Source organism: Leopardus geoffroyi, chromosome B1 (assembly GCF_018350155.1).
Source record: "Leopardus geoffroyi isolate Oge1 chromosome B1, O.geoffroyi_Oge1_pat1.0, whole genome shotgun sequence".
NCBI lineage: Eukaryota > Metazoa > Chordata > Mammalia > Carnivora > Felidae > Leopardus > Leopardus geoffroyi.
In genome coordinates, this window is record NC_059327.1 from 73149042 (window position 1) to 73175013 (window position 25972).

The 25972-nt window shown below is 39.4% G+C and overlaps 1 protein-coding gene across 1 annotated transcript in view; it reads left to right on the plus strand.

The window, feature by feature from the left end:
* The window catches only part of DCHS2 (dachsous cadherin-related 2), a 242033-nt gene that overhangs the window by 178719 nt on the left and 37342 nt on the right, over positions 1–25972 (plus strand). The window contains exons 11-13 of the mRNA XM_045465174.1: positions 3228–3362; positions 3572–3781; positions 9120–9977. Of these exons, the coding sequence (XP_045321130.1) occupies positions 3228–3362; positions 3572–3781; positions 9120–9977 (1203 nt within the window). The remainder of the gene's footprint in view (positions 1–3227; positions 3363–3571; positions 3782–9119; positions 9978–25972) is intronic.

The window sequence follows — 25972 nt, forward strand, 5'->3', positions numbered from 1 at the left end:
CCATCTTTTTAAACATCAGTGAGCAATATCTGAAGCCACAGAGAAGACAAATCAGATAAAAACTAAAATAACCAGTAAATTTTATAACCAGAAGGTCTTGGTGACTGTGGAAAGAATAGCTAGGTATGACATTTTCAAGCTAGCTGCAGAGAACGGATAGCATTTTTAAAATAAGCTTAGCTATAATGAGAAGGGAAAAAAATCTTGATTCCTCTAGACAGAGAAGAATATAATTTAAGGGAAATAATTAATGAGAAAGACTAGACATGAGGAAAATTCCTAAAAGGAGCACTGGAAGGATTACTCTTGCCATTGAAACAGAAACCAGGAGTTAGAGTTGAATTTAGATGCAGAAAGTTGAGGGAGTGCTTTCCTGATGCCTTCATTTTCTCTGGGAAATATGACAGAAAGCCATCTGTGGAAGTGAGCCCAGAGGTGTTGGGTGGGAGACCTTGAATAGGAGAGGGATGACACAGGAGAGTTGGAAGGGGACTGCTCGATGATGATATTTCTGCAGCCTCAGTCTATGCTGTTGTGACATTTTCTTCCAGCCCCAGTTATCTGTTGGGTATCCAAGGAGGGCAGAGAGATGGTTGGAATGATGCTGGCTTAAGGCTTTGCTCGGCATCTTTGGCCAAAAGCCGCCAGACTGAGGAAACTGTCACAGTTGTGAAAGTGATCATTCATGGGTCTGGGCTGGAGAGGGAAAGAACCGAATTGAGAGGGGTGTCTTGGAGAAATTAAGAGGTCACAGTGCTATAGGTCTTGAGGTCTAAGAGCAATATATGTATGTGTCCACACACACACACACACACACACACACACACACACACACACATACACCTCTCACTAGGTGTATGTCATAAGTATACCACTGAATATCTTCAGATCCCTATTTCCAATATGGTTAGTAAGGTGATGAAATTAGACTGAATAATCTCTATTTTATTTTTATTTTCTTGGTGCTCACGTTTGATGATGCTGTGTTTCTTCTGGATGATTATAGGGTATAAGGTGGAAGAAGGAAGGCACTAATTAAATTCTAAAAGAACCATATTTTAAAGTTATTTCACATAATTTCAGTTATGAAGGGTGTGAATTTGGGAGTGTGAAATGTATGTAAAAAATGTATGTATGCAAACTATAGGTATAAATAAGAATCTTGTTTATCCTTCATAATATACTAGGAGGATTAAAGGTGAATGGCTTGTTGTCTCAGGAATCAAAGCTATATAGGATAATGGAAATAATAAAATCTGAAAGTTTCTAAGAAGTCAGGAAAATATTGGGTACAATGGTAAGGCACACTACAAAATAATGGGAACAATGGGAGGAAGAGAAAATATAAAGAATTGAGTTTATGTTTAAACATTTTCTGGGTTTGACAAGTGTTGGGAATTAAAATATTAAACATTTTAAATAAAGATTAAAATAATATATAATGCAGGGTATAACATAATGTATAATGTATGATGAAATCCTATAAGTGAGTGAATTGATTTCAAAAATAAAGGGTCCAAAATTATACATTTTTTTTCAACGTTTATTTATTTTTGGGACAGAGAGAGACAGAGCATGAACGGGGGAGGGGCAGAGAGAGAGGGAGACACAGAATCGGAAACAGGCTCCAGGCTCTGAGCCATCAGCCCAGAGCCTGACGCGGGGCTCGAACTCCCGGACCGCGAGATCGTGACCTGGCTGAAGTCGGACGCTTAACCGACTGCGCCACCCAGGCGCCCCAAGGGTCCAAAATTAAATGGTGCTGTTCTCCATGTCAACTCCCTGAAGGCAGAGGCCGCAGCTGTTTGATTCACCATTGGCTCTTCGGCCATTGGGTGTCACACTATGTGACACCATATAGTGACACCAAATGGTATACACCATTTTCATAACGTACTAAGAGATAGACAGAAATAATACATTCAGCCCGGAATTTTTAGAATTTTTGTCTTGGCTACAGAAGAGAGATTATGTGATCATTACGAGACCAAAGTAGTCTCCAGGATTATTAAATAATCATTAGTGGAATAATAAGCCTAATGTCTACTGATAGAATGGTATTTTGGGGAGACCTCTGACCATACCATATCAAACCTATTGATTGTATCTTATTAGACTTTATTTTCTCTTAAGGCCATTAAAATGCCTGCAGACTATGTCAAATATCCTTTCCCTTTTCGAGTGACATAGTACATTTATTCTTACATAAAACTGGCCTTATATTCCACTCCCTCCAGCACTCAGTCCTATGTTATAGCCTCTAGACCATAGTGGAATGAAAATTTTTAAGATTGGCAAGATGGAAATTTGTAATTGAAGTTTTTTGGTGTTGTTGTTAAGGCCAAAGAATAGTATTTCATCTTTTATTGAAGTATAAAATCATATACTCTAAGTACTATGTCTGCTCCTAGATTCTTGTCAGTTAAGAAAGAAGATAGGAAAATAATTAAACGGAACTTGTATAAGGGGCAAATAAACTACAACAGCCTGGGATACACTCATTAAGTTAATGGTATGAATGATCTTCATAATCAATGATGGAGATGATGTAACACTTTTCTTAGGGAAGAAATGAAACCCCCAAAATTGGGAAACATTATTTTCAAAATGCATGATAACATGATACCACATTTCTCACTCCAAATAGGAGACTGAATGCTACGTAAGAAACAAAACAAAAATATGCATATAAGCAAGTCTACGTGCTTTCCTCCTGTACTGGAGAATAAACAAAATACATAACTGAGCACAAGTTTTTAAATAGAGGGTTGATCTAAAGAAATTGTCATTTGGCTCTCAAGCTTATAATTATGTCATTAAATCACAATCAGGGGTGTTAGAAGGAGTAATTAGGAATATATTGTAGGGTTGCGCACTCATAAGAAATCTTTTATGGGAGGGAAAAAATCTTAAGCATTCACTGTGGGGAAGTCTCCTAAGACTTTTGAAAATCAAGCATTTCAGCCCATGAGGCTTTTATTTAGCAAGAACAGCCGAAAGAGGGGTGTGTGTGTGTGTGTGTGTGTGTGTGTGTGTGTGTGTGTATGTATGTGTGTGTGTGTGTGTGTGTGTGTGTGTTTTGGATGTTTTACCTTAATTTGAAGGCTGTTTAAGTGTCTTGCCTTTTTCATCTATGGCCTGACATGTTCACAGGAAAAAGAATAAGAAAACAGATGACTGGTTTCCAAAGGGAAAATTACTAAGTTTTTCTTTCTATTTTTCTTAAGGAATCAATTCCAAGTTTCAGTTTGAAATCATGCCAGGTGCTTCATCTGGATTGTTCAAGATAAATCCTGACACTGGAGAGGTAGCGACAACCACCACACTTGACAGAGAAGTTCAGGAAGTTTTCACCCTTCGAGGTAAGGGATCCCTGGACGATGCTAAACAAACAAAAACAAGCAGCAGGAGGGTAGTGGTGACATTTTACATTTCTGCAGAGTGTCTTGAAATAAAATGCGCTTGACCCAGTGCTACCCAGGTAGTTTGGTCTGATGCAGTCTGGTTGGGGCAGTGCATGCTAGGCATGAATTCACGGCCACAATCTGTGTCCTCTTTTATTTCACATCAGTACTTGTGCGAGATGGGGGAGTCCCTTCGTTATCTGGCACCACCACGATTCTCTGTACTGTGGAAGATGAAAACGATCACGCACCAGAGATTATTGTCCCCAGTCATAGCATTGAGGTTCTGGAAAACCAAGAGCCAGGGGTTGCCTACACTATTTTGGCTTCTGATATGGATGCTGGTGATAATGGAGCTGTCAGGTATCATATAATTGGTAAGTATTTTCTTTTTTAAAATTCTCCTCAGGACACTGCCCGAGTTGACACACTGGTGATTATTCTGTATTTGATGTTTATCACAGTGTCTTTAGAAAACACGCCAAGAGCTGTTTGGTGCTGTGTGTGTCCTTTCCACAGACACCATGAACCGACGGCCTCTGAATTCTTAAATCTCCTCTCAACGACACTTGTGAATTTTTCTTTTTTAAAAACATTTTTTTAAGATTTTTTTTTTTTTTGAGAGAGAGAGAGGGAGACAGAGTGCAAGTGGGGGGAGGGGCAGAGAGAGAGAGAGAGACACAGAATCGGAAGCAGGCGCCAGGCTCTGAGCGGTCGGCACAGAGCCCAGCTTAGGGCTCAAACTCATGAACCATGAGATCATGACCTGAGCCACAGTCGGACGCTTAACCGACTGAGCCACCCAGGTGCCCCTCTTGTGAATTTTTCTATACGAGTGGATGTGCAGATGGAACATATAACTTTATTCCATTTTTGTGTCTTTCATATGATCGCTAATGTTTTTATTATTTTGAGCCATCAAGAATTTTGTCATGCCCTTCTTTTTTTAAAAAAAAAAAATTTAAGTTTCTTCTTGAGAGAGAGAGAGAGAGACAGAGTGTGAGCAGGGGAAGGGCAGAGAGAGGGAGACACAGAATCCAAAGCAGGCTGTAGGCTCTGAGCTGTCAGCACAGAGCCCCACACAGGGCTCAAACTCACAAACTGCAGGATCATGACCCAAGCCAAAGTCAGATGGTTAACGGACTGAGCCACCCAGGCACCCCTGTCAGGTCCTTCTTAAAATGGAGGCTAGAACAGACAGAGAAAGTTCCCAGATCTGAATATTGGTGTAACACTTAAGATCTACACTTAAGAGTGTATCCCACTCTTGATAAAAATCTGTAAGAACTTCTACTAGAAGATAATTTTGTGATATTGCTCCCTTTGGATCAGAAACATAAAGATCTCTGGCAGAATAATGGCAGCATTTGTATGGAGAGAGCTGCATCTTCTTATTCATTTAAGAGAAAAAGTGATTGAAGAATCTGATTTTTGGCAGGTGTCGGAGTGCACATAGAATATGAGTTGAGGAGAGAGAGGAATGCTTCAGAGACTGCATCTTACGGAGGGAACCACTTTCAGATCTTTAGATCTTGTAAAAGCAGTTTTGGACCTAGCCTCTGAAAGCTATCACTCTCTATTTGCTAAAAATTCTAGGACCAGTCGCATTTTCTGTATACCACCATTTTACTCCAAAATGAGAATAGCTTTATTTCCTTTTTGCCTGATTATAAGAATGATACGTAGGGGCACCTGGGTGGCGCAGTCGGTTAAGCGTCCGACTTCAGCCAGGTCACGATCTCGCGGTCCGTGAGTTCGAGCCCCGCGTCGGGCTCTGGGCTGATGGCTCGGAGCCTGGAGCCTGTTTCCGATTCTGTGTCTCCCTCTCTCTCTGCCCCTCCCCCGTTCATGCTCTGTCTCTCTCTGTCCCAAAAATAAATAAACGTTGAAAAAAAAAATTAAAAAAAAAATGATACATGATTGTTATAGGATATATATACAGATTTATGGAGAACAAAAGTAGTAACACACAAAATTTTTGTCTTGCTGAGATAACCCCTTTACGATTTTGAAAAGTGCTCTGCCATGAACCTTGTGAATGGAGACATCAATTTTATATATATTGGACAATTTATATATGCTATTTTGCTACCTCATTTTCAAACTCATTTTTAACATACTGTTTGAACCTTTCGGATGAGTAAATAGACATATATGCTAGCATTTCTAATGGTGTTTCCTCTTATTGCATACGTATAATATCACTTATTTCATCCATTCCCTTTTATGGTCTTTGAGGTATTGACCACAATAGCGGTCTTATTATAAAAATGCTACCGTTGAACAACACTTGCTTAATTATTTCTTTATGATAAATGTAAGTAGAGTTATCATGTTCAAGGGCATATATATTTTAAATGTTTACATGCAATGTCATATTTCATCCTGAAGAACGATACCCTTTCAAACTAACTTGTATAAGCGAGCCCCATTTTCTTCTTTCCTATCCGTTGCACTGAGTCCTTTCCTTCTTCTATAAACTCCACTTGTTCTCTAGAACTTCCCAAACAATCTGTGATTAAGGACCAGAGTTGGATTTTTTAAATTTCCGATCTGTTGTACACTGAAATTTTTGTTAAATACAATAAGTATGAATGACTGTGAGAAAAAAAAAGGCATAGCCCCATTTTTTAAAAATCTATTAGTGCAGATGTAAAATTATTTTGTCAAGTGGCGGTAAGATTTTCTAAATGCTTGCTCTCAAATTCTGTGCTTGTCTTCTTGAGCACTGATAACAAACAATCCCCAGATTGCCACTTGTCCCCTCTCACTGCGTCAGGGACTTTTTTTTTTTTTTTTTCTCTCATTGGCTTTTTCCCATACTGTCAAAATTTCCCCTTCCACTTGTTTTTCCCATCAGTATTTACCAGCCTTTTTCGTCTTGAAGACACACATCTTCCCTCAGGTGTGTGTCCCTTCTCACTCTCTTTTCCTTCACAATCGAGCTTCTCAAAAGTCATTGTCTTCTCTCTGGTTTCTGACCTTAACTTGCTTTCACTTCTTTTTTTAATTTTTTTTTTCAACGTTTATTTATTTTTTTTGGGACAGAGAGAGACAGAGCATGAACGGGGGAGGGGCAGAGAGAGAGGGAGACACAGAATCGGAAACAGGCTCCAGGCTCTGAGCCATCAGCCCAGAGCCCGACACGGGGCTCGAACTCACGGACCGCGAGACCGTGACCTGGCTGAAGTCGGACGCTTAACCGACTGCGCCACCCAGGCGCCCCTACCTTGCTTTCACTTCTTATCCTGCTACCATGTGTTCTACTGAAACTACCCTTGCAGAGAGACACTTGGGATCTTGTTGCTAAATCCAGTGGATCTTTTCACTTCTTAATTTGATTGTCCTGCTTTTGTGCCTTTGCATACCCCGCCCTGGACACTTGGCCCCACCTTGACTTCAGAAGGTCACTTTCTCCTGATCCTTCATGTCCTTTCTAGACAAGCCTTTCCAATGTCCTTGTACTGCGGGTGGTCTTCTGACTTATCGAAGTTTCCATGGTGTTTGGTGCTTAGTATTTTTTTTTTTTTTTTTTTACTTTCCTCATAGACATACTCTCACTGAGTCATTGCATCCAGCCCTGTCTTCAGCTACCACTGCCCCCTATATCTCCCTATATCCCTGCATTCTATGTCTTAACCCCATTAAAGGACGTTTTTTAAGTAAAATAATGACTTTCATACAAATATAAAATTAACAACTGCCAAAGATTTTTTTTAACTCATGATTAATGAGCAAAACAAAAAGATGTTAAAGTTGTTCCAAGAAGAATTCTTGTTTTTAGCTTATTTATTTTTGTGTGAGAGAGAGAGAGAACCCTCACTCGCAAGCGAGTGGGGGAGGGGCAGAGAGCGAGAGGAAGAGAGAGGATCCCAAGCAGGCTCTGCACTGTCAGTGTCAAAACCAAGCTTTGACATTGCTGCCCAGGCTTCTTCCTAAAACAGAAGTGTGATTCATGATCCTTTCCTGTCTAAAACCGTTCAGGGGTTCCCTACAGATGTTAAGGTAGACTCCTCAGCAGTATACACAGGGCGCTTCATGATTTAACCCTCTCCTTCTCTCCTAAATTCATGTCTTCCCAGCTGCCAGCCCTCTCTCTGCCCTCTGCTTGCAAACACCCAGGGAACACTGTGTTCTAGTTACACTAAAACATTTGCAGCTATTAACTTCTCATAGTCGTAAGACTTCCTTCAGGCTCCAAATTGTTTCACCTCAAAGACCCAGTCCTCATGCCCAACGGCATCACACTACTAATGTGGAATGCTTCCTTCAGGCTGTCTCCTCTACCTACAACGCACTTGCCAACGCACTTTAGCCTGGCCCCTTCCTCTTTAGGGATCAGTTGTGATGTCACTCTCTCCAATCGTTCCCGCTCAGCCAAACACAGGACTGTGTGCCCTTCATCTCCGTCTCAGCGCCCCATGCATATGATTTTCACACCACACTTTGATGTCCCGGTACTGACCCAAATTCCTCCTGCACCGTAATTCTTGGAGACTGGGATCATGGCTTACTCTCCTCATATTCCCAGTATCCAGCACATGCTTGGCATGTGGCGGGTTCTCCTTAAATGTCTGCTGAGTGAATGAATCATTTGATCAACTACAAATGCCACAGAAATGTAGGTTTGTCGGATCACCCCTATGTGTGGTACAAATTACTTGTGTGTTATGAATAAAATGCAAATGCAAGTCTCTTCTCCTCAGCCCCTAGCTGTTGTTCTTTTGAATGCTGTTCTATTTCTTCCCCATAGACCCCTGGCAGATGCTAGTAAATCCTCACACTGTTTGCAATAGTGAGCCTCATCCAAGAATGTGCCCTTCATCCAAGATATTGCGGGAAAGTCATGGAACTATATTTTCCCTGACTAAAAGTTATTTATTTATTCTGAGAGATAGAGCACAAGCAAGGGAGAGGCAGAGAAAAAGAGAGAGAGGGGAAGACAGAATCCCAAGCAGGCTCCGTACTGTCAGTACAGAGCCCGACATGGGGCTCAAACTCACAAACCATGAGATCATGACCTGAGCTGAAACCAAGAGTCAGACGCTTAACCAACTGAGCCACCCAGGTGTCCCATTGTTGTTTTATCACAATGAAAACATATACTTTAATCAGAGGAAAAATATATGAATATAAAAAGTTGTAGATGCAGACACAAAAATTCATACTCTTGCAAATCAAGCCAAAGCAAGTAAATTATTTTTTTAAGTTTATTTATTTAGAGAGAGAGCAAGCAGGAAGAGGGGCAGAGAGAGAGGGAGAGAGAAAGAATCTCAAGCAGGCTCCACACTGTCAATACAGAGCCTGACACGAAGCTCAAAACCATGAACTGTAAGATCATGACCTGAGCTGAAGTCAAGCATTGGACACTTAACTCACTGAGCCACCCAGGCCCCCCTCTAATTATTGATCGAATTAAGATAGATATTGAATTATATTATTTTGTTTATCCCCTGATAAAAGAAGCTTCACGAGGGCGGGGACTCTATCATGTTCACTGTTGTATCCTCCATAGTTACAAAAGTGCTAGGATGAATAATCATGAAATAAATATTTGTTGAGTGCATGAATCCTGCATATATCTCATCATATACATGAATAATATATGTAGCACATATACACATGAATCATATGTATGTGTATATATAGCCAGCAAAGGGCTGCTGCTACTTCAATTCGAATGCATTTTAAATTTGTATTTGTTTCCTTTCGTAGATGGAAATACTGATGAGTACTTTGCTATTAATGAAACATCAGGAGACCTCTCAACCACTCGCGCTTTGGACCGGGAGCAAGTCAGCAATTTTACCTTAGTCATCCTGTGTTCCGACCTAGGGGATCCACCGAGGAGCTCTCTGGTGCAGTTGCAGGTTAGAGTTTTGGATGACAATGACCATGGCCCTTCCTTCCCCACGCTGCATTACCAGGCCTCCGTGAGAGAAGATGCTGAAGTGGGGACAGTGGTTCTGGTACTATCTGCTGTGGACAAGGACGAAGGTCTGAATGGGCAAACTGAGTATTTTCTGGAGGGTGAAGCTTCTGGTACATTCACCATTGATTCTGTGGCGGGTGCACTGAGAACCTGCCACACCTTGGACCGAGAAGCCAGATCCCAACATACATTTCGGGCTGTGGCCAGAGACTGTAGTGTCCAGGGCTCGAGAAGCACCACAGTAATTATAAAAGTGCATGTCATGGATGTTAATGACAATGATCCGGTGTGGGAGCAGAACCCCTTTGAAATTTTTCTTTCCGCCCAGTCACCTCCTAACCAGACAACTGCCATTCTGACAGCCAGCGACCCCGACTTGGGACCCAATGGAACTGTCATGTTTAGTTTTGCAGAGACCCAGTCGATGTTTTCTATTGATAAGTATACAGGAGAAGTTCAACTTCGGCACAACCCATCTTCAGAATATTTTCCAATCTGGCTGCAGTTAAAAGTTACGGACCAAGGCGTCCCAGCTAGGACAGCCACTGGCCTCTTAGTCGTTCACATGGAAGGAGAAGATAGAAAGATTTCCTTCAGCCACCCTCTGTATAAAGGGACTGTGACTGAAAATTGTGATGCAGGTGAGTGTCCCCTCAAGTTTTTGTATATTGCATCTGTTTGGGCAAAATGTTTAAAATGAAGGTTTATACAACAAGAGTGCTATTGCAGACTCAGTCATAAATTTCTGAGTTCAGCCAATTTTCTTTTATTTTTTAAAATTTTGTCAGCGTTTATTTTTGAGAGACAGAGAGACAGAGCATGAGTGGGAGAAGGGCAGAGAGAGAGGAAGACACAGGGTCTGAAGCAGGCTCCAGTCACTGAGCTGTAAGCATACAGCCCGACCCGGGGCTCGAACTCACAAACCATGAGGTCATGACCTGGGCCGATGTCAGATGCTTAACCGACTAAGCCACCCAGGCATCTCAGTATGCCAGTTTTCATCCATAGTACAGTATTAAAACAATACCTTCAATCAGGGCCCCTGGGTGGCTCAGTTGGTTAACTGTCTGACTCTTGGTTTCGACTCAGGTCACGATCTCACGGTTTGTGAGTTCGAGCCGTCTGTGAGTTCAAGCCCTGGATGGGGTTCTGTGTTGATGGTAGGAAACTTGCTTGGGATTCAATCTCCCTCCCTCTCTCTGCCCCTTCCCTGTACACGTGTGCTCTCACTCTAAATAAATAAATAAACTTAAAAAACAATACCTTCAAATATAGTAACACACACACACAAACCTTTAAAAACAACAAAGAGAAGGGGCGCCTGGGTGGCGCAGTCGGTTAAGCGTCCGACTTCAGCCAGGTCACGATCTCGCGGTCCGTGAGTTCGAGCCCCGCGTCAGGCTCTGGGCTGACGCTCAGAGCCTGGAGCCTGTTTCCGATTCTGTGTCTCCCTCTCTCTCTGCCCCTCCCCCGTTCATTCTCTGTCTCTCTCTCTGTCCCAAAAATAAAAATAAAACGTTGAAAAAAAAAAATTTTAAAAACAACAAAGAGTGAAAATACTGAAAAATAAATCATTTAGGGCTTTTGAAGTTTCAGTTAATTTAGGTTTACAATCTCAAAAATAAACCCTTTTATTTAAATGTATATGAATCCTCAACAAATGTACATTTCCTAAAGTACTTTCTTAGAAGTACAATAAAAGAGGAGGCATGTTGTGGTTAAATGCTTGAGCTCTGCCTGAGTTTAATTCCAAATTCAACCACTGTGCCTCCTTGGGCAGCTGAATCTCTCTGAGCCTCAGTTTCCTAACCCATAAATTAGGAATAATAATCATGCCTACCTCATTAGGTTCTGGGAGCTGAATAAGCTAGTTCATGTAAAGCACTTAGAGCAGTGTCTAATACATAGTTAGCATGTAATAAATAGAAACTACCACTGCTAATATTATTACTTCATTTCGATAGGGTCAGCAGTGGCTTTCAAACAATGCAGTAATACCTGATCCTCAAAGAATTTGGGGCAGATAATACAGCTCAGCACAGGCTTCTGCGAACAGTAACTATTTTTCCTAATAATGCTGTTTGTTTTCAACTATTTCCTTACATTTATGCCATACTGGGAAGCATAAATAAAAATCAGTTTTAATTATCTTTCTATCCAAAAGTGCAAAGACTTCCTTACAGACAGTTATGAATTGAAAGACATTTGACTTGGGTAATTATATCTATCTGACTAGAGAGTGCAGGGATGAACCTGCTGATTCTTTCCACCAACCGGGCAAAGCACGTGGACTCAGAGGAGCTTGGCTGTTAAAGGTCTGCTGTGTGCTGTGCACCTGCTCATGGCATTTGTGGTTTGCGTTTTGTCATTTTATTGTGATTCAATTTCAATTTATCTGCACCTACCTACTATTTAAAAGGCACTCTGCATTTCTCTCATTTGATGTATTCATTTCATAGTGAAAATATCTATGTTACACATTTTATACTGCCTTCTCTATGAAAAGAGAACATTCAGCTTAATATTGAATATTAAATTAGGGTTGTTTTCAGTTGCAGATGATTAACTTGACTTTGACCCTTTTTGGAATTATGGTTATTCCATAGATTGCTTCCACAGAAGGTCTCTTATTGATTCTAAACATAATTCACAGTAAATTGCAGTTTTCTGCATTAAAAGAAATAATAGTGACTTCCAAACTAAATCAGAAATTTGCAACATGTATTCTTATGTGTAATGAGACTTCCAAATAAGCGTTAAATGTTACACAATATGAGATGCTCCTTAGAGCTATACTTTTATTACTCTTAAGAGGCATGCATTCCAACACCAGAGCAGAGCCTGATGGAAAGTAAAGTTAGCATTTTCTAAATAATATAGCACAAAAACAATATATTAATCTTAAAATTGATTTGATAAAATTACAGTATCTTTGAGCCCAGCCTTTGTCTGCAGTGCAAAAAGGAACATTTGTCTAAAAGCCCTTGGCACTTGGTCTTTCTGCTACTACTTGAATATTTCAGTGACTGAGTTTAGAAGGGTGGTTCTTGAAATTGGGTGTGAACCAAATGATCTGTAACCCACCCCTGAAGGATCTGCTTCATTAAGTTTGGGGTCCAGGAATTGTTTTTCACGAGCTCTGTGGGTGATTTGACTGCATGACAAAGTTGGAAAATCTCTTCATTTGGAAAGTCATTCACACGTTGAACCTAGCTCTCCCTCCTTTCTGTCTATCCATAAATCTAGTTCTTCCCTCTGGAGCACTCCTCTGCTATACACAGTCACTCTTCAGATATTTTATTTGCTCTTTCCACTAACTTTTTTAATTAGAGAGAGAGAGAGAGAATGAGAGAGAGATTGCATGATCAGGGGAGAGGAGCAGAGAGAGAGAGAGAAAATCTTATGTAGGCTCCATGCTCAGTGTAGACCCTGATGTGGGGCTTGATCCTACAACCTTGGGATCATGACCTGAGCTGAATCCAAGAGTCAGATGCCCAACCAACTGAGCCACTTAGGTGGCCCTCCTTGAATTTTTTTTTTTATCGAGTGTTATATGCCCAGTACTTATCTACTGGGATATATTAGTGAACTAAAAGACCTAAATGCTTGTCCTCATGAGGCTAATAACATTCTAGCGGGGATACTGAGACAGTGTCAATGAACATAATGAATAACTATAGTATATGTTAGATGGTGATAAGAGCTATCAAGTAAAGAAAAAGCAGAGCAAGGTAAGAAGGAATTAGGAGGTCTTGGGTGGGGGACAAACAGCAGTTTTAAATAGTAGGTAAGGGCAGGCATCATTGAGCTGACACATTTGCACAAAGACCTAAGGAGAGGAGACAGCCATTTGTATATTTGGGGGTACGGTATTTCAGAAAAAAGGAAGAAGCTAGTGGGAGCCTGCCTGGTTTGTTCAAAGAACAGCAAAGAGGACTGTGTGACGAAGCAGAGTAAGCAAGGCCCAGAGTGATGGGAAATGAGGTCGGAGGACGACCAGACCATGCGGGGCCTTGTAGACCACAGGGGGATGTTGGCTTTTACTCAAGTAGTTTTCCCTTCTTTAATTCCTTCAGTTATCTTTCACATAATAAGGTTTCCAACCGCTACTAGTGAACATTCACTTTCAGTATAAATTCTTCAGAGTAATAGGCATTAAATATATTATTCTTCAAAAGAACTGGCATGGAAGTCATCATTGTTATTATACTTTTTCACATCAGTGGATAAAATTTCTAAATATTAAGTAATGTGCCTGGGCTTTCCCTAATTGTTAGAATATTCTTTCTCAATTTACCCAGGATCAATTTGTTTGCAGGATTAAGCCAAAATAAAAATCAATATTCAAGGTACCCCAAAGAAAACAGTTCAGGATGAAATTAAGTTATGGATTAGTAAATACGATATTTATGGTTGAATTCAGGAGTGAATTAAAATAACACTAATAAAAACTGCCGTGGGAGTGCACACTTTGCACCTGTTTTCATTTTTGCAATGTGCCATTCATTTGTATGTCACAGATTCACTCTGTGGATAAGAGGCAGCTGTTATGGGAGGGAACTATCTTGATTTTAACCTGTTTGCCCATCACTCAGGCAGCAACTCATCAAATCGGTACACCTTCAGTCTACTCCCAGCCATCACAATTGGGATTAATCGATATGGTTAAGAGTAACCTGGCCTGAGATTGAAAGTTAGTACAGAAGACAGTGAAGACCAAATTACTTTCTTGCCTCTGTAGGTGGGCTTCCTGTCTGAGATTCAGTCAGAAAAGCTAATGATGGGAAGACATCATCCTGCTATATGCATCACTGTGTTTTCTTTGACCTCTGATCACAGTTGTCCTTCTTAGTCCTCTTGTATTTAGAATAACTGGAATAAATTTAACTGTTATCTTTATAATAGAACTTAAGACTTTAAAAATCAATTTATTAAATCTTATACATAAAAAAGACTAGAAATACTTCTGGTAGTACGACAAGCATATGGAACCCATTGAACATCCAGGTAGGTATACATTTCAAGACACCTGAAGCAGTGGGTTGGGACCTCATTATGAAGAGTAAACTATGACATGTTTGAAGGACATAAAGTCTAAATTGAGAGAGAAGCTAAACATTGGGCATATAATAGGAAGGAGAAAGACAGAAGGGAAGGATGACGGTTAAGTAGGCCATTGAGTATGACTAGATGCAACTAACCTGTACCTGGTTCAGCAGGATTTCCTAACCTCCTGTGAAAAACAGTGACAAGGTACATAACATATTGATTGACATTTCAAGCCGGCCAAAGCTTTACTTAGACATGAATTCAGTTCAGACTGCTGGATCATATCATAGACATCAGAAGGTGATTTTTTTTTTTTTTTGCTTTGAATTCCAGTAGTTTTATTTATCTTTTTTTAAAATTTGTTTTAATGTTTATTTATTTTTGAGACAGAGAGAGCCAGAGCATGAACGGGGGAGGGTCAGAGAGAGGGAGACACAGAATCCGAAGCAGGCTCCAGGCTCTGAGCTGTCAGCACAGAGCCCGACGCAGGGCTCGAACTTGCAGACCGTGAGATCATGACCTGAGCCAAAGTCGGAGGCTCAACCGACTAAGCCACCCAGGCGCCCCAAGAATTTCAGTAGTTTTAACAGACTGTAAATCCATTGATTAGTCCTAGAATGGCCTTGATATAAATTATTTAATAACATTTTATAGCCTCCAGCATTATTTCCTCCCAAATATGTCTTTAGTTTTTCATTTTGTTTTCAAATGAAAAACATGTCCCTTTTGGAAGCTTAAATTTTCCGTGGGCTACTCAAATATCCTATCAGTAGGCATCACTTAACATCTTGAGCAAATTCTTTGTTGTATTATCATAAATTTTCATCATTCCAAACTAATTTTAACATTTAAATGTTCTTTTAAGAAAATTAAAAGTTAAAACGAATAGCCCTAACGTATTTATATTTGTTTAACATTTCTTTTTGGCCAAGCCCACAGGTTTGAGTTTTGATTAACATTGCATTCATCTACGAATAATGTCAAATGTAACACCAACTGTTTAAAATGATATATAGTTCAGTATATAGTTCCCATTTAAAAGCAACTCTTTGGTAGGTAAAATCTCTTTAAGAGTTGGTCATGATGTATTCACTTATTCACAGAAAGAGTCACTCTCCAGGATACCAGTTGTCCATAAGAGAGAGAGACCACCCATACAGCAACATGAGAGAAAGAGTTGAAATTCAAGTGATTCCTCACTCTTTACACTTGCCACTGTTCCTCTTCAAACTAGATGAGAGGGAATATAACTGTCCTGAGTTTTTTGAAGTGAAAAATAAACCACTTGGTTGCCTGTGGTGTTTCAATCCATTCAACAATTTCAGTGGACCTTCTGGAAGCCACCATTTATTTTTTGTTTCACTCCCAATGCTTTGGGTGTCCTGAGGAAGATGAATCAGTAGTCACAGTCCCTAGTGTGGATTATTCGCAGCTTCATGCATTTCTTTTGGTTACCATGAGGGGAAAATATGAAGTTATGAATTGTATCGATACGGTGCTTAAAAGTAAATACTCAGACCTTAAAAATCTTGAGATAACATTAAAACATGATGATGTACAGGGGCATTCTAACTAGTGAATTATGCATGTTTAATTTTGTATCATAAACACATCTGATCTTGATAGTTTGGAGGGCAACCCCTTCTTCTTTGGTCCTTTGGCAGTGGGTCCAGTAAATTTTGGCTCTTACTCTTGGTAGACTGGGCACATGTATGTAGAGTGTGGTGTGATAGGAGTTGGTGTAGCTGAGTGGGTCACCACCATTCTCCACTCACAGTGTATGAGCTGTCCTTCTCCTCCTATAAAGTGGAAATGATAAGGATTTCCTCACAGGGCTACTGTAAGGATTAAATGAGGTCATGTAGTGTACTAGTCATTTTTTAAATTGTTATTATTACTATTCTCCTTCTGTCTCAAATCTTTCATTGAATTCTACAAAGTTCACTGGGTATAAATTCTTACCAGAGCAACCAGTTGTTACACAGCAAGAATATAACAACAGTGAAATGCTTTCAGGTTTTAAAGCCCTACCATTCCATTCCACTCCATTTTGTCTCCAAACAAGATAGCAATCATACTTTCCAAGGTGACAAAGCTCCCATAACTATGGAAGTTATGGGAAGAGTTCCCATAATCTGTGTCATCTATAACTTTGGAACAGGGCCCAACATATACATTTTTATGATAATGACAAAAGGGGAAGTAATTAGGTATCACCTGTCACCCCTTTTTCATTTTATTTAAGGCCAGTCTCATATTTAGAATGAAACTCATTGGAATGAGTGCTATCTAACTAGCCCAGTATGGCATTTCATCACCTTACCTATGACTAAGATAGCTCTGGAGGAGATAGAGAAGAGTACCTTCGATGAGGTCAGTCTGTCTCAGAGCAAGAGAAACATCTCAAAAGGCAGCTTTCATCTTTGGAAATTAACCCCAGTCTCACATCTGGGTCTCAGCCATTATAGGCTCAACACCTCATCTTATTAACAAGCCAGGGAGTTACTTCCCCCAGAGTTGGAACTTATTAACCAATATGAAGGAGACTGATACATAGACCAGAATGTCAGTTTTTAGGTATATGAAAAACTATATTTGCCGTGTGGATTACAACAGTGCTGCCAGGATGAGCAGGTCTCTCTTTCTAGGAGAAAGGACACAGGAAGCCACACTGTAATCAGGAAGTTGTTACAAGTTATTGCTTATTAATCCTAAAGAGTTGAAGAGGCTCTCTTGAGCTTTCCAGTGTGATCTTGATGACCTTTATATTGTTGAAACAGTGACAAAACAGGTTTTATACCTAGCTGACTTTGAAGTCTTGTGAAGGCCTGGGGAGAAATCTGAGTTAGGAAGTTAGGAGGGTACTGTGGCAATCCACATGATGAATGACCGCGAAGTTACCTGGGGAGATTTGATTTGATTTGATTTGATTATTTTTAAGTTTATTCATTTATTTTGAGAGAGAAAGAGAGAGAGAACATGCACAAGCAGAGGAGGAGCAGAGAGAGAGAGAGAGAGAGAGAGAGAAAAGGGGAGGGAGACAATCCCAAGCAGGCTCTGCACAGAGCCCCACATAGGGCTCAATCATTGGGAGATCATGACCTGACCCAACATCAAGAGTTGGTCGCTTAACTGACTGAGCCACCCAGGCGCCCCTGAGGAGCTTTTAAAAATTACCTCTACCTAGACATCCACAACCCCCACGCAATTAGATGAGATTTTTGAAGGTACATCAGGCATTGTGAATGGGTAGAAACTCCCATGTAATTATGCATGCAAGCCAAAGGTGGAGGTAGAGAGAGGGCCTAGAAGAAATGCAAAGTAACAGCAGTATTTTGCAAGGGTTGAAGTAACGCATCTACCAAAGAGACTGAGGTGTAGGGGCTGGCCAGGGCATCACCGAAAGTCTGGGAAGGTAGTGTTAGAGGAGCAGGAAGGTGATGGGTTCAAAAGGCAGGGAGTGGTCAACAATTTCTAATTTGCGGCAGAGGTTAAGTAAGATAAGGACGGAAAAGTGAGAGCTAGTTTAGTTGGAGGTCTGTCCCCAGTGCAGAAGTGCATGAAGTGGTTGGCTGCTACCCAGCACTCAGAAAACCTCTCCTTCACGGGGTAGGGGAGTGTTTCCGGGGATGGTCTGAGGATGCCATCTTGATACAAGGAGGTAAGGACACAGTAGAAAGGAAGGCATGTCTGAAAAGATAAGTCCATGCACCGAGTATAAAGGATAAGACAATAAGAGAAAAAGACACAATTAGCAACATGAGGAGCATCCGGAAAGGAGGTTCTGAAGAGTAAGTCCACCTTGGTGAAAGAGTTCAGGATTTGGCAGAGAATAGAGGCCAGGAACGGAGACCACCAACATGCACTCCAGAGTCAACTGCGGCTGCTTACAAGGAATTATGTGCAGCCAGGTAAAATTTGGCAACTTCAGGGAGGATCAGAAACATTAGGGTGAACTAAGTCACTAGAACTATTTTAGAAGCTAAGTTTCCAGTGAGGTGCAGAGCGAGCGGGGATGAGTTCTGTCTGTTTTCAAAGGCTTGGCTGTGAACGGTAACAAAGGACCATGGCAGTGGCTTGAAGAGTCTTGAAGATCAGAGGGGCATTTTGTTTTGTTTTTTAAAGCCAGAAGAGATTTGGACATTTGTGATTTATAGCACTGTTAAGTTTACTGAGAAATCTCATTTATATTTGAGTATAAAACGGGAATAAAACACTTGGAAATATCAGGATTTCTTTTCTTTCCTTTTTGTTTTCAATTAGCATCTATTATTTGTGGATGTTGAACCCTGGTTTCAGATTTTTATATTTTGAGGACAGCAGTGCATCTCCCTCAAGCTGTGACAATCAAATGAAACCATTAAAATACTTGATTATAGTATTCATTATGTGGCAGCTAAAAACATCTTAAGTGGCGTTTCTTTAATCTAAGTAAAACATACTTTTAAGTTTTTTAAGACATTTGCTTTGTTTCTTGAAGTAATTGGAAATGTGCCAGGTATCTAACCACCAATGTTGAGAAGGACTTGTATTGAAAAATTGTGCAACCTTTCTTTCTGGACATATGCAGGCTCTGGATGCTAGCTGGCTCAGGGATGCCAGGAGCTGGAAAGGAGAAAAAGGACAGCTCTTGAAAACGAAGGGAAATTGGAGTCTGGTCATCAACCTGGGGGTGCAAACTAGACAGGGAATCATTGGAAAATGAGGGGAGATTAACAGCCTCAGGTCTGCAGACAAGATTTGAGATTCTGATCCAACAGTGAAGCAACACTGAAAATTCTCAAGCTCATGCTTTAAATACAGTCTTCTGTAAATCACAAAATTAGAGAGGTAGTAGGAACATCAGGGAGTCACTTTAACACCTGCCTTTCTCTAAGTTGTTATAAGTGAATTTCAAATGATTCAATGCATCCATTTATAGATAATCTTCCTTTTAAAAAATTTGGCCACCAAAATCTGTAACCCCATTAAAAACACATTTCAGACTTAATCAATTTTGTTGACTTCTCATTTCATGTATTAATTCTGTCTTGGTTTTCTGACACATCTCTCTTTTCCTAAAGCTCATAAGAGGTCAATAAGCACTTTTCATAGCTTCCTCTATTAATTTCCTTAAGGTGTTCACAAAAGCAAATGTGTTCAAGATTGCATAGCATTTACATTTTAAAACATGGTTTTCATCTGTTCACAAATTTTGGAAAATTATTTATTTTGAGATTTTCCATGCTTTGTCTCATCCCAGGGGTGAATTCTTTGGAAAGCTTTAGTAACATATGTGCAGTCATTTCTGATGATGGGAAGAGGAAAATCAACTTTTCTTCCTTTTCTAATTGTGGTAAGAGACACATAACAGAAAATCTACCATTGTAAATAATAATTTTTAAGTGCACTGTATGGTAGTGATAATAATAGGCCCGTCATTGTGCAGTGGATTTCTAGAACATTTTCGTCTTTCAAAACAGAAATTATACTCATTGAACAACTCTTTCCCTTCCCTCCAGCTTCTAGCAACCGCCATTCTACTTCTGCTGCTAAGGGTGTGGCTACTTTAGATACCTCGTATAAGTGGAGTCAACGAAGTATTTGTCTTTTTGTGACTGCCTTATTCACAAAATCAAGGTTCCTCAGTGCCTATGACAGGATTTCCTTCTTGTTAAAGGCTGAGTAATGCTTTATTGTATGTATATACTACATTTCTTTATCCCCTCATCCATCCAAGGACATTTAGATTATTTCTATCTCTTGGCTGTTATAAAAAATCTTGCAGCGAACATGGATATGCAGGTATCCCTTTGATATCTTATTTTCAGTTCTTTGGATATATGCACCCAGGTGGGATTTCTGGATATATGACAGCTTTAATTTTAATTTTTGGAGAAACTTTCATACTGTGTTCCATAGGGGCTACACCATTTTATAACACCACCAGCAGTGTCCAAGGATTCCAATTTCTACATATCCTCACCAACACTCGCTATTTTCTGTTTTGTTTTTGTTTTCTAACACCCATCCTAACTGAAGTGAGGTGATATCTTGTGGTTTCGATTTGCATTTACCTGATGATTAGTGATACTGAGCATCTTTTAAAAATCTGTTGGTCATTTTGGGAGACCTGGGCCACTCAGTCGGTTAAGCTTCCAACTCTTGATTTTGGCTCATGTCATGATCTCAAGGTTTGTGAATTAGAGCCCCGCACTGGGCTCCATGCTGACAGAGTGGAGCCTGCTTGGGATTCTCTCTCTCTCTCTCTCTCTCTCTCTCTCTCTCTCTCTTCCCCTCCCCTGCTTGTGCTCTCCTCTCAAATTAAATAAATAAACATTAAAAAAAATATATATATGCATGGGGATTTCTTTCTGGAATCTTTGTTCTGTTCTATTGTCTCTCTGTATCTGGCCAGTACCATACTGTTTTGATTACTCTAGCTCTGCACTATTGAAGTTAGTAGGTGTGACGCCTTCTGCTGTTTGGTTGTTTTTTCCCTCATGATTATTTTGGCTATTTGGAAGCATTTGAGATTCTATGTGAATATTAAAATTCTTTTTTTCTGTTTCTGTAAAAAAAAGCCATTGAGATTTTGATATGGATTGTATTGATTCTGTAGATCGTTTTGGGTGGTGTAGACATTTTAATAATATTAAGTCTTCCACTCCTCATGGAGTGGCCACAGAATGTCTTTCCATGTATTTGTGTCTTCTATAATTTATTTTAGCAATGTTTTATAGTTTTTAGTGTATAAGACTTTCACCTCCTTGGTTAAATTTATCCCAATTTTTTCATGCTATTGTAAACGGGATTGTTTTCCGAATTTCTTTTTTCAGATTGTGCATTGTTAGTGCATAGAAACACAACTGATTTTGTATTCTACAACTTTGCTGAATTTGTATATTAGTTCTAACTAGTGTGTGAGTGTGTGTGTGTGTGTGTGTGTGTGTTTAATCTATAGAGTTTTCTACATTAGGCTCTACATAGATCATGTCATCTAAAAGCAAGGATCATTTTATTCTTCTTTTCTGATTTTGATGCTTGTAAGTTCAAAGCCTGATTTCTTTGGCTAGGACTTTCAGTACTATATGTAGCAAAGAAGTTGCGAGAGTGGGCATTCTTCCCTTGTTCTTGGTTGAAAAGCTTTTCGATTTCACTGTTGAGTAAGAATGTTAGAGCTGTGGACTTTTCTTATATGGCCTTTATTATGTATGGTAATTTCCTTCTGTTCCTAGTTTATTGAGTGTGTTTATCATGAGTGTGTTGAATTTTGCCAAATGCTTTTTCTGCGTGTATTGAGATGACCATGTGATTTTTACTCTTTATTCTGTTAAGGTGGTGTATCACACTGATTGATTTTCATACATTGAACTATCATTGCATCCCAGGAATAAATCTCACATCGTTATGACATGTGATCCTTTTAATGTGCTGTTGAATTCGGTTTGCTGGTATTTTGTTGAGGATCTTTGCATTTATATTCATCAGGGGTAGATTTCTTGCAGTGTCTCTGATTTTGGCATCAGAGTAATGCTGGCCTCATAAAATAAGTTTGGAAGTGTTGTCTTCAATATTTTGGAAGAGTTTGAGAATGATTGGTGTTAATTCTTCTTTAAATGTTTGGTAGACTTCACCAGTGAAGCCATCTGGTTCTCTTTATGGGGAGGTTTTGATTATTGATTCAGTCTTCTTACTAGTTATATATACATCTGTTCAGATTTTTTTTCTTTCTGTAAATTCAATTTTGGTAGGGTGTGTGTTTCTAGAAATATGTTCTTTTCTCCTAGGTTATCTTATTTGGGTGTATCATTGTTCATAGTAGTCTCTTATGATACCTTTTATTTCTGTGGCATCACTTGTAATATCTCCTCTTTCATTTCTAGTTTTTGTTACTTGAGTCTTTTTACTTTTTTTCTTTGTCTAGGCTAAGGATTTGTCAATTTTGCTGATTTTTAAATTTTTATTTATTTTGAGAGAGAGAGAGAGAGAGAGAGAGAGAGAGCGCCCAAGTGGGAAGGGGCAGAGAAAGAGGGAGAGAGAGAATCCCAAGCAGGCTCCACACTGTCCACGTGGAGCCCAATGCGGTGCTTGAACTCATGAACCACAAGATCATAACCAGAGCGCAAATCAGGTGCTTCACTAACTAAGCTACCCAGGTGCCCCAATTTTGCTGATTTTTTTAAAAAACTTACTTTAAGTGATTTTTCCTCTTGTTTATTTACTGTTTTTCACTTATTTCTGTTTTCACTTATTTCTGTTCTAATATTTATTATTTCTTTCTGCTAACTTTGCTTTTAGTTCCATTTTCTAGTCCATTGGGGTGTAAATTAGGTTGTTGATGTGCAGTCTTTCTTCTTTTTTTAATGTAGGCGTTTATTGCTGTAAAATTCTTTCAGCATTGTTTTTTGCTGCAGCCCATGTTTTGGTATATTGTGTTTTTGTTTCATTTATTTCAAGACATTATCTAATTATCCTTTAGATTTCTTCTTTGACCTGCTAGTTGTTTAAGAGTTGTTATTTAATTTCCATGTGTCTGTGAATATTCCAGTTTTCCTTTGCTGTTGATTTCTACTTTCATTCCATTGTAGTTAGAAAAGATACTTGGTATGATTTTAATATTCTTAAATTTGTTACGACTCCTGTTGTTCCCTAACATGTCATCTGTCCTGGAGAATGTGCACTTGAGGAACAAGTGGGAACACATAAAACACTTGAGGGTGTGTATTATGCTGTTGTTGGGTAGAGTGTTCCATGTATGTCTCTTTGGTCCAATTTCTATGTTATTCAAGTCCTTCATTTCTTCATTGATTTTCTAACTGATCTGTCCATTATTTAAAGTGAGGTATTGAAATCTTCTATTAATTATGTTACTATCTGCTTCTCCCTTCAATTCCATCAATATTTTCTTCATATATATGGGTGTTCTGCTGTTAAGTGCATATATATTTATAATTGTTTTATCTTCCTGGTGAATAGAACTTTTTATGTAGTGTCCTTATTTGTCTCGTGACAGTTTCTGACTTGCACTCTATTTTGTCGGATGTAAGTATAACCTCCCCTATTTTCTTTTGGATATTATTTGCATGGAATATCTTTTCCCACCTTTCTACTTGTGGCCTATCCCTGTCTTTATATCTAAAGTGAGTTTTTTGGTGGTAGTATATACTTGGATCTTGTTTTTTTAATCCATTCAGCTATTCCATGTTTCTTGATTGAGGAGTTTCATCCATTTAGATTTTTAAAAATTACTGATAGGAAGGACTTAACACAGCCATTTTTATACTGTTTTATGTAGGGGCACCTGGGTGGCTTAGTCGCTGAAGCATCCGACTTCAGCTCAGGTCATGATCTTGTGGTTCGTGGGTTCAAGCCCCACGTCGGGCTCTGTGCTGACAGCTTTGGAGTCTGCTTTGGATTCTCTGTCTCCCTCTCTCTTTGCCCCTCCCCCACTCATGCTCTGTCTCTCTGTCTCTCTCTCTCTCTCAAAAGTAAAACATTAAAAAAGTTTTTTAAAATTGTTTTGTGTATGTTTTTAATTTTGTTCTTTTCTTCTCTTGCCACCTTCCCTTATTTCATTAGTTTTTTTGTAGTGACATGTTTTGGGTCCCTTCTTATTTCCTTTTGCATTTCATCTATAGATAATTTCTTTGTGGTTACCATAGGGATTACATAACACATCTAACAGCTTTAACAATCTATTTTAAACCAGTAACAATTAATTTCAATCACATACAAAAAACTGTCCCTTTACTTCTCCCTCCTACTTTGTTACTGAATTCATAAATTACCTCTTTTAGTATTTTTATCCATTAACATAGTTTTATAGTTATACTGATTCCTTATGCTTTTATCTCTAAACTTTACACCAGAATTAAAATGACCTATGTACCACCATTACAGTGTTAGGAGATTTGGTATTTGTATATTTACCTTTACCAGAGAGCTTCATATTTTCATATGCTTTTATGTTGCTATCTAATGTCCTTTCATTGCAACTGGAAACATTCGGTCTTTCTTGTCAGGTAGATTTAGTAGTGATGAGCTCTCTCAGCTTTTGTTTACCTGAGAAGATCTTTATTTCTTTCTCATCTCTAAAGGGCAGTTTTGCTGGATATAGTATTCTTGGTGGCAGGTTTTTTCTTTCAGGCCTTTGAATATATCATACCACTCCCTTCTGGCCTGGAGTTTTCATGAAGGCTTTTTGGTCTATATACTATTGTTGTTCATTCAATGTCTCTATAAGGGATGAGGTCTAGGGCTTTCTATTCAGCCGTCTTGCTGATGTCACTCCCACTTTTGTCTTAAATGATTGAAATATGTTCAGTATTTCAGTGGCTGGATGATTAAGAGATATTGGATAGTTTAAAATCATCGAAACGTTTAAAAAATCTCAAGTCAGTCATCAATAAAATACTTGCACTGCTTAGAAATGACAAAAGTAAAACTAGAATTATTTACTCATGGGTAGCTCTGAATAAAATGTTTTTATTGTTACTTCATCTAAAAATTTCCATGAATTTTGATTTTTATAGTCACATAACATTGTTACACAATTCTGCTTTTATCTATTTTTTAAAAGTATTTAATCCCTTTATTTTATTTTTTTTAATGTTTATTTATTTTTGAGAGAGACAGAGACAGAATGCAAGTGGGTTAGGGGCAGAGAGAGAGGGAGGCACAGAATCAGAAGCAGGCTCCAGGCACTGAGCTGTCAGCCCAGAGCCTGACGTGGGGCTCGAACTCATGAGCCGTGAGATCATGACCTGAGCCGAAGTCAGACGCTCAACCAACTGAGCCACCCAGGCGCCCCCTAATCCCTTTATTTTTGAGAGAGAGAGCATGTGCACGTGAACATACACATGAGTAAGAGAAGAGCAAAGAGAATTCCAAGCAGGCTCCACGCTGTAAGCACAGAGCTGATGCAGGGCTCAATCCCATGAACTGTGAGATTGTGACCTGAGCTGAAATCCAGTTGGACGCTTAACTAACTGAGCCACCCAGCCACCCCCATAATTCTGCTTTTGAATAGATAGTTCACTGCTGCTGTAGATGGTATTTGTTTTTTTTTAATGTTTATTTTTTATTTTATTTTTGAGAAAGAGAGAGAGAGAGACAGAGCGTGAGCAGGGGAGGGGCAGAGAGAGGGAGAGACAGAATCTGAAGCAGGTTCCAGGCTCCGGGCTGTCAGCCCAGAGCCCAATGCAGGGCTTGAACTTGCGAACCGAGAGATCATGACCTGAGCCGAAGTCGGAGGCTTAACTGATTGAGCCACCCACGTGCCCCTGATATTAGTTTTTTAACTGTATTTTTGTAAAGAAAAAAACCAAGAACATGGAATGTATTACACTTTTGATGCAATGTTACACTTACAGTGAAATTCATTAAAGCTGAAAATGTAAATTTTTCTATATGTTTCAGTTGCCTGATGGGATTTAAAGGTGCAGTGTTGGTTTTCATTTTATCATTCCTACCTTGATGTGAAATGAGCAGTAATTGTAAAACTTCTCTAGATGTCCAGAGAAAGACTTTTACTTAAAATGTGCACAATAAGCCAAGACTTAGAAGGATTCAAGGCCCATTAGTTATTTCCTCTTTTTGGGGGTAG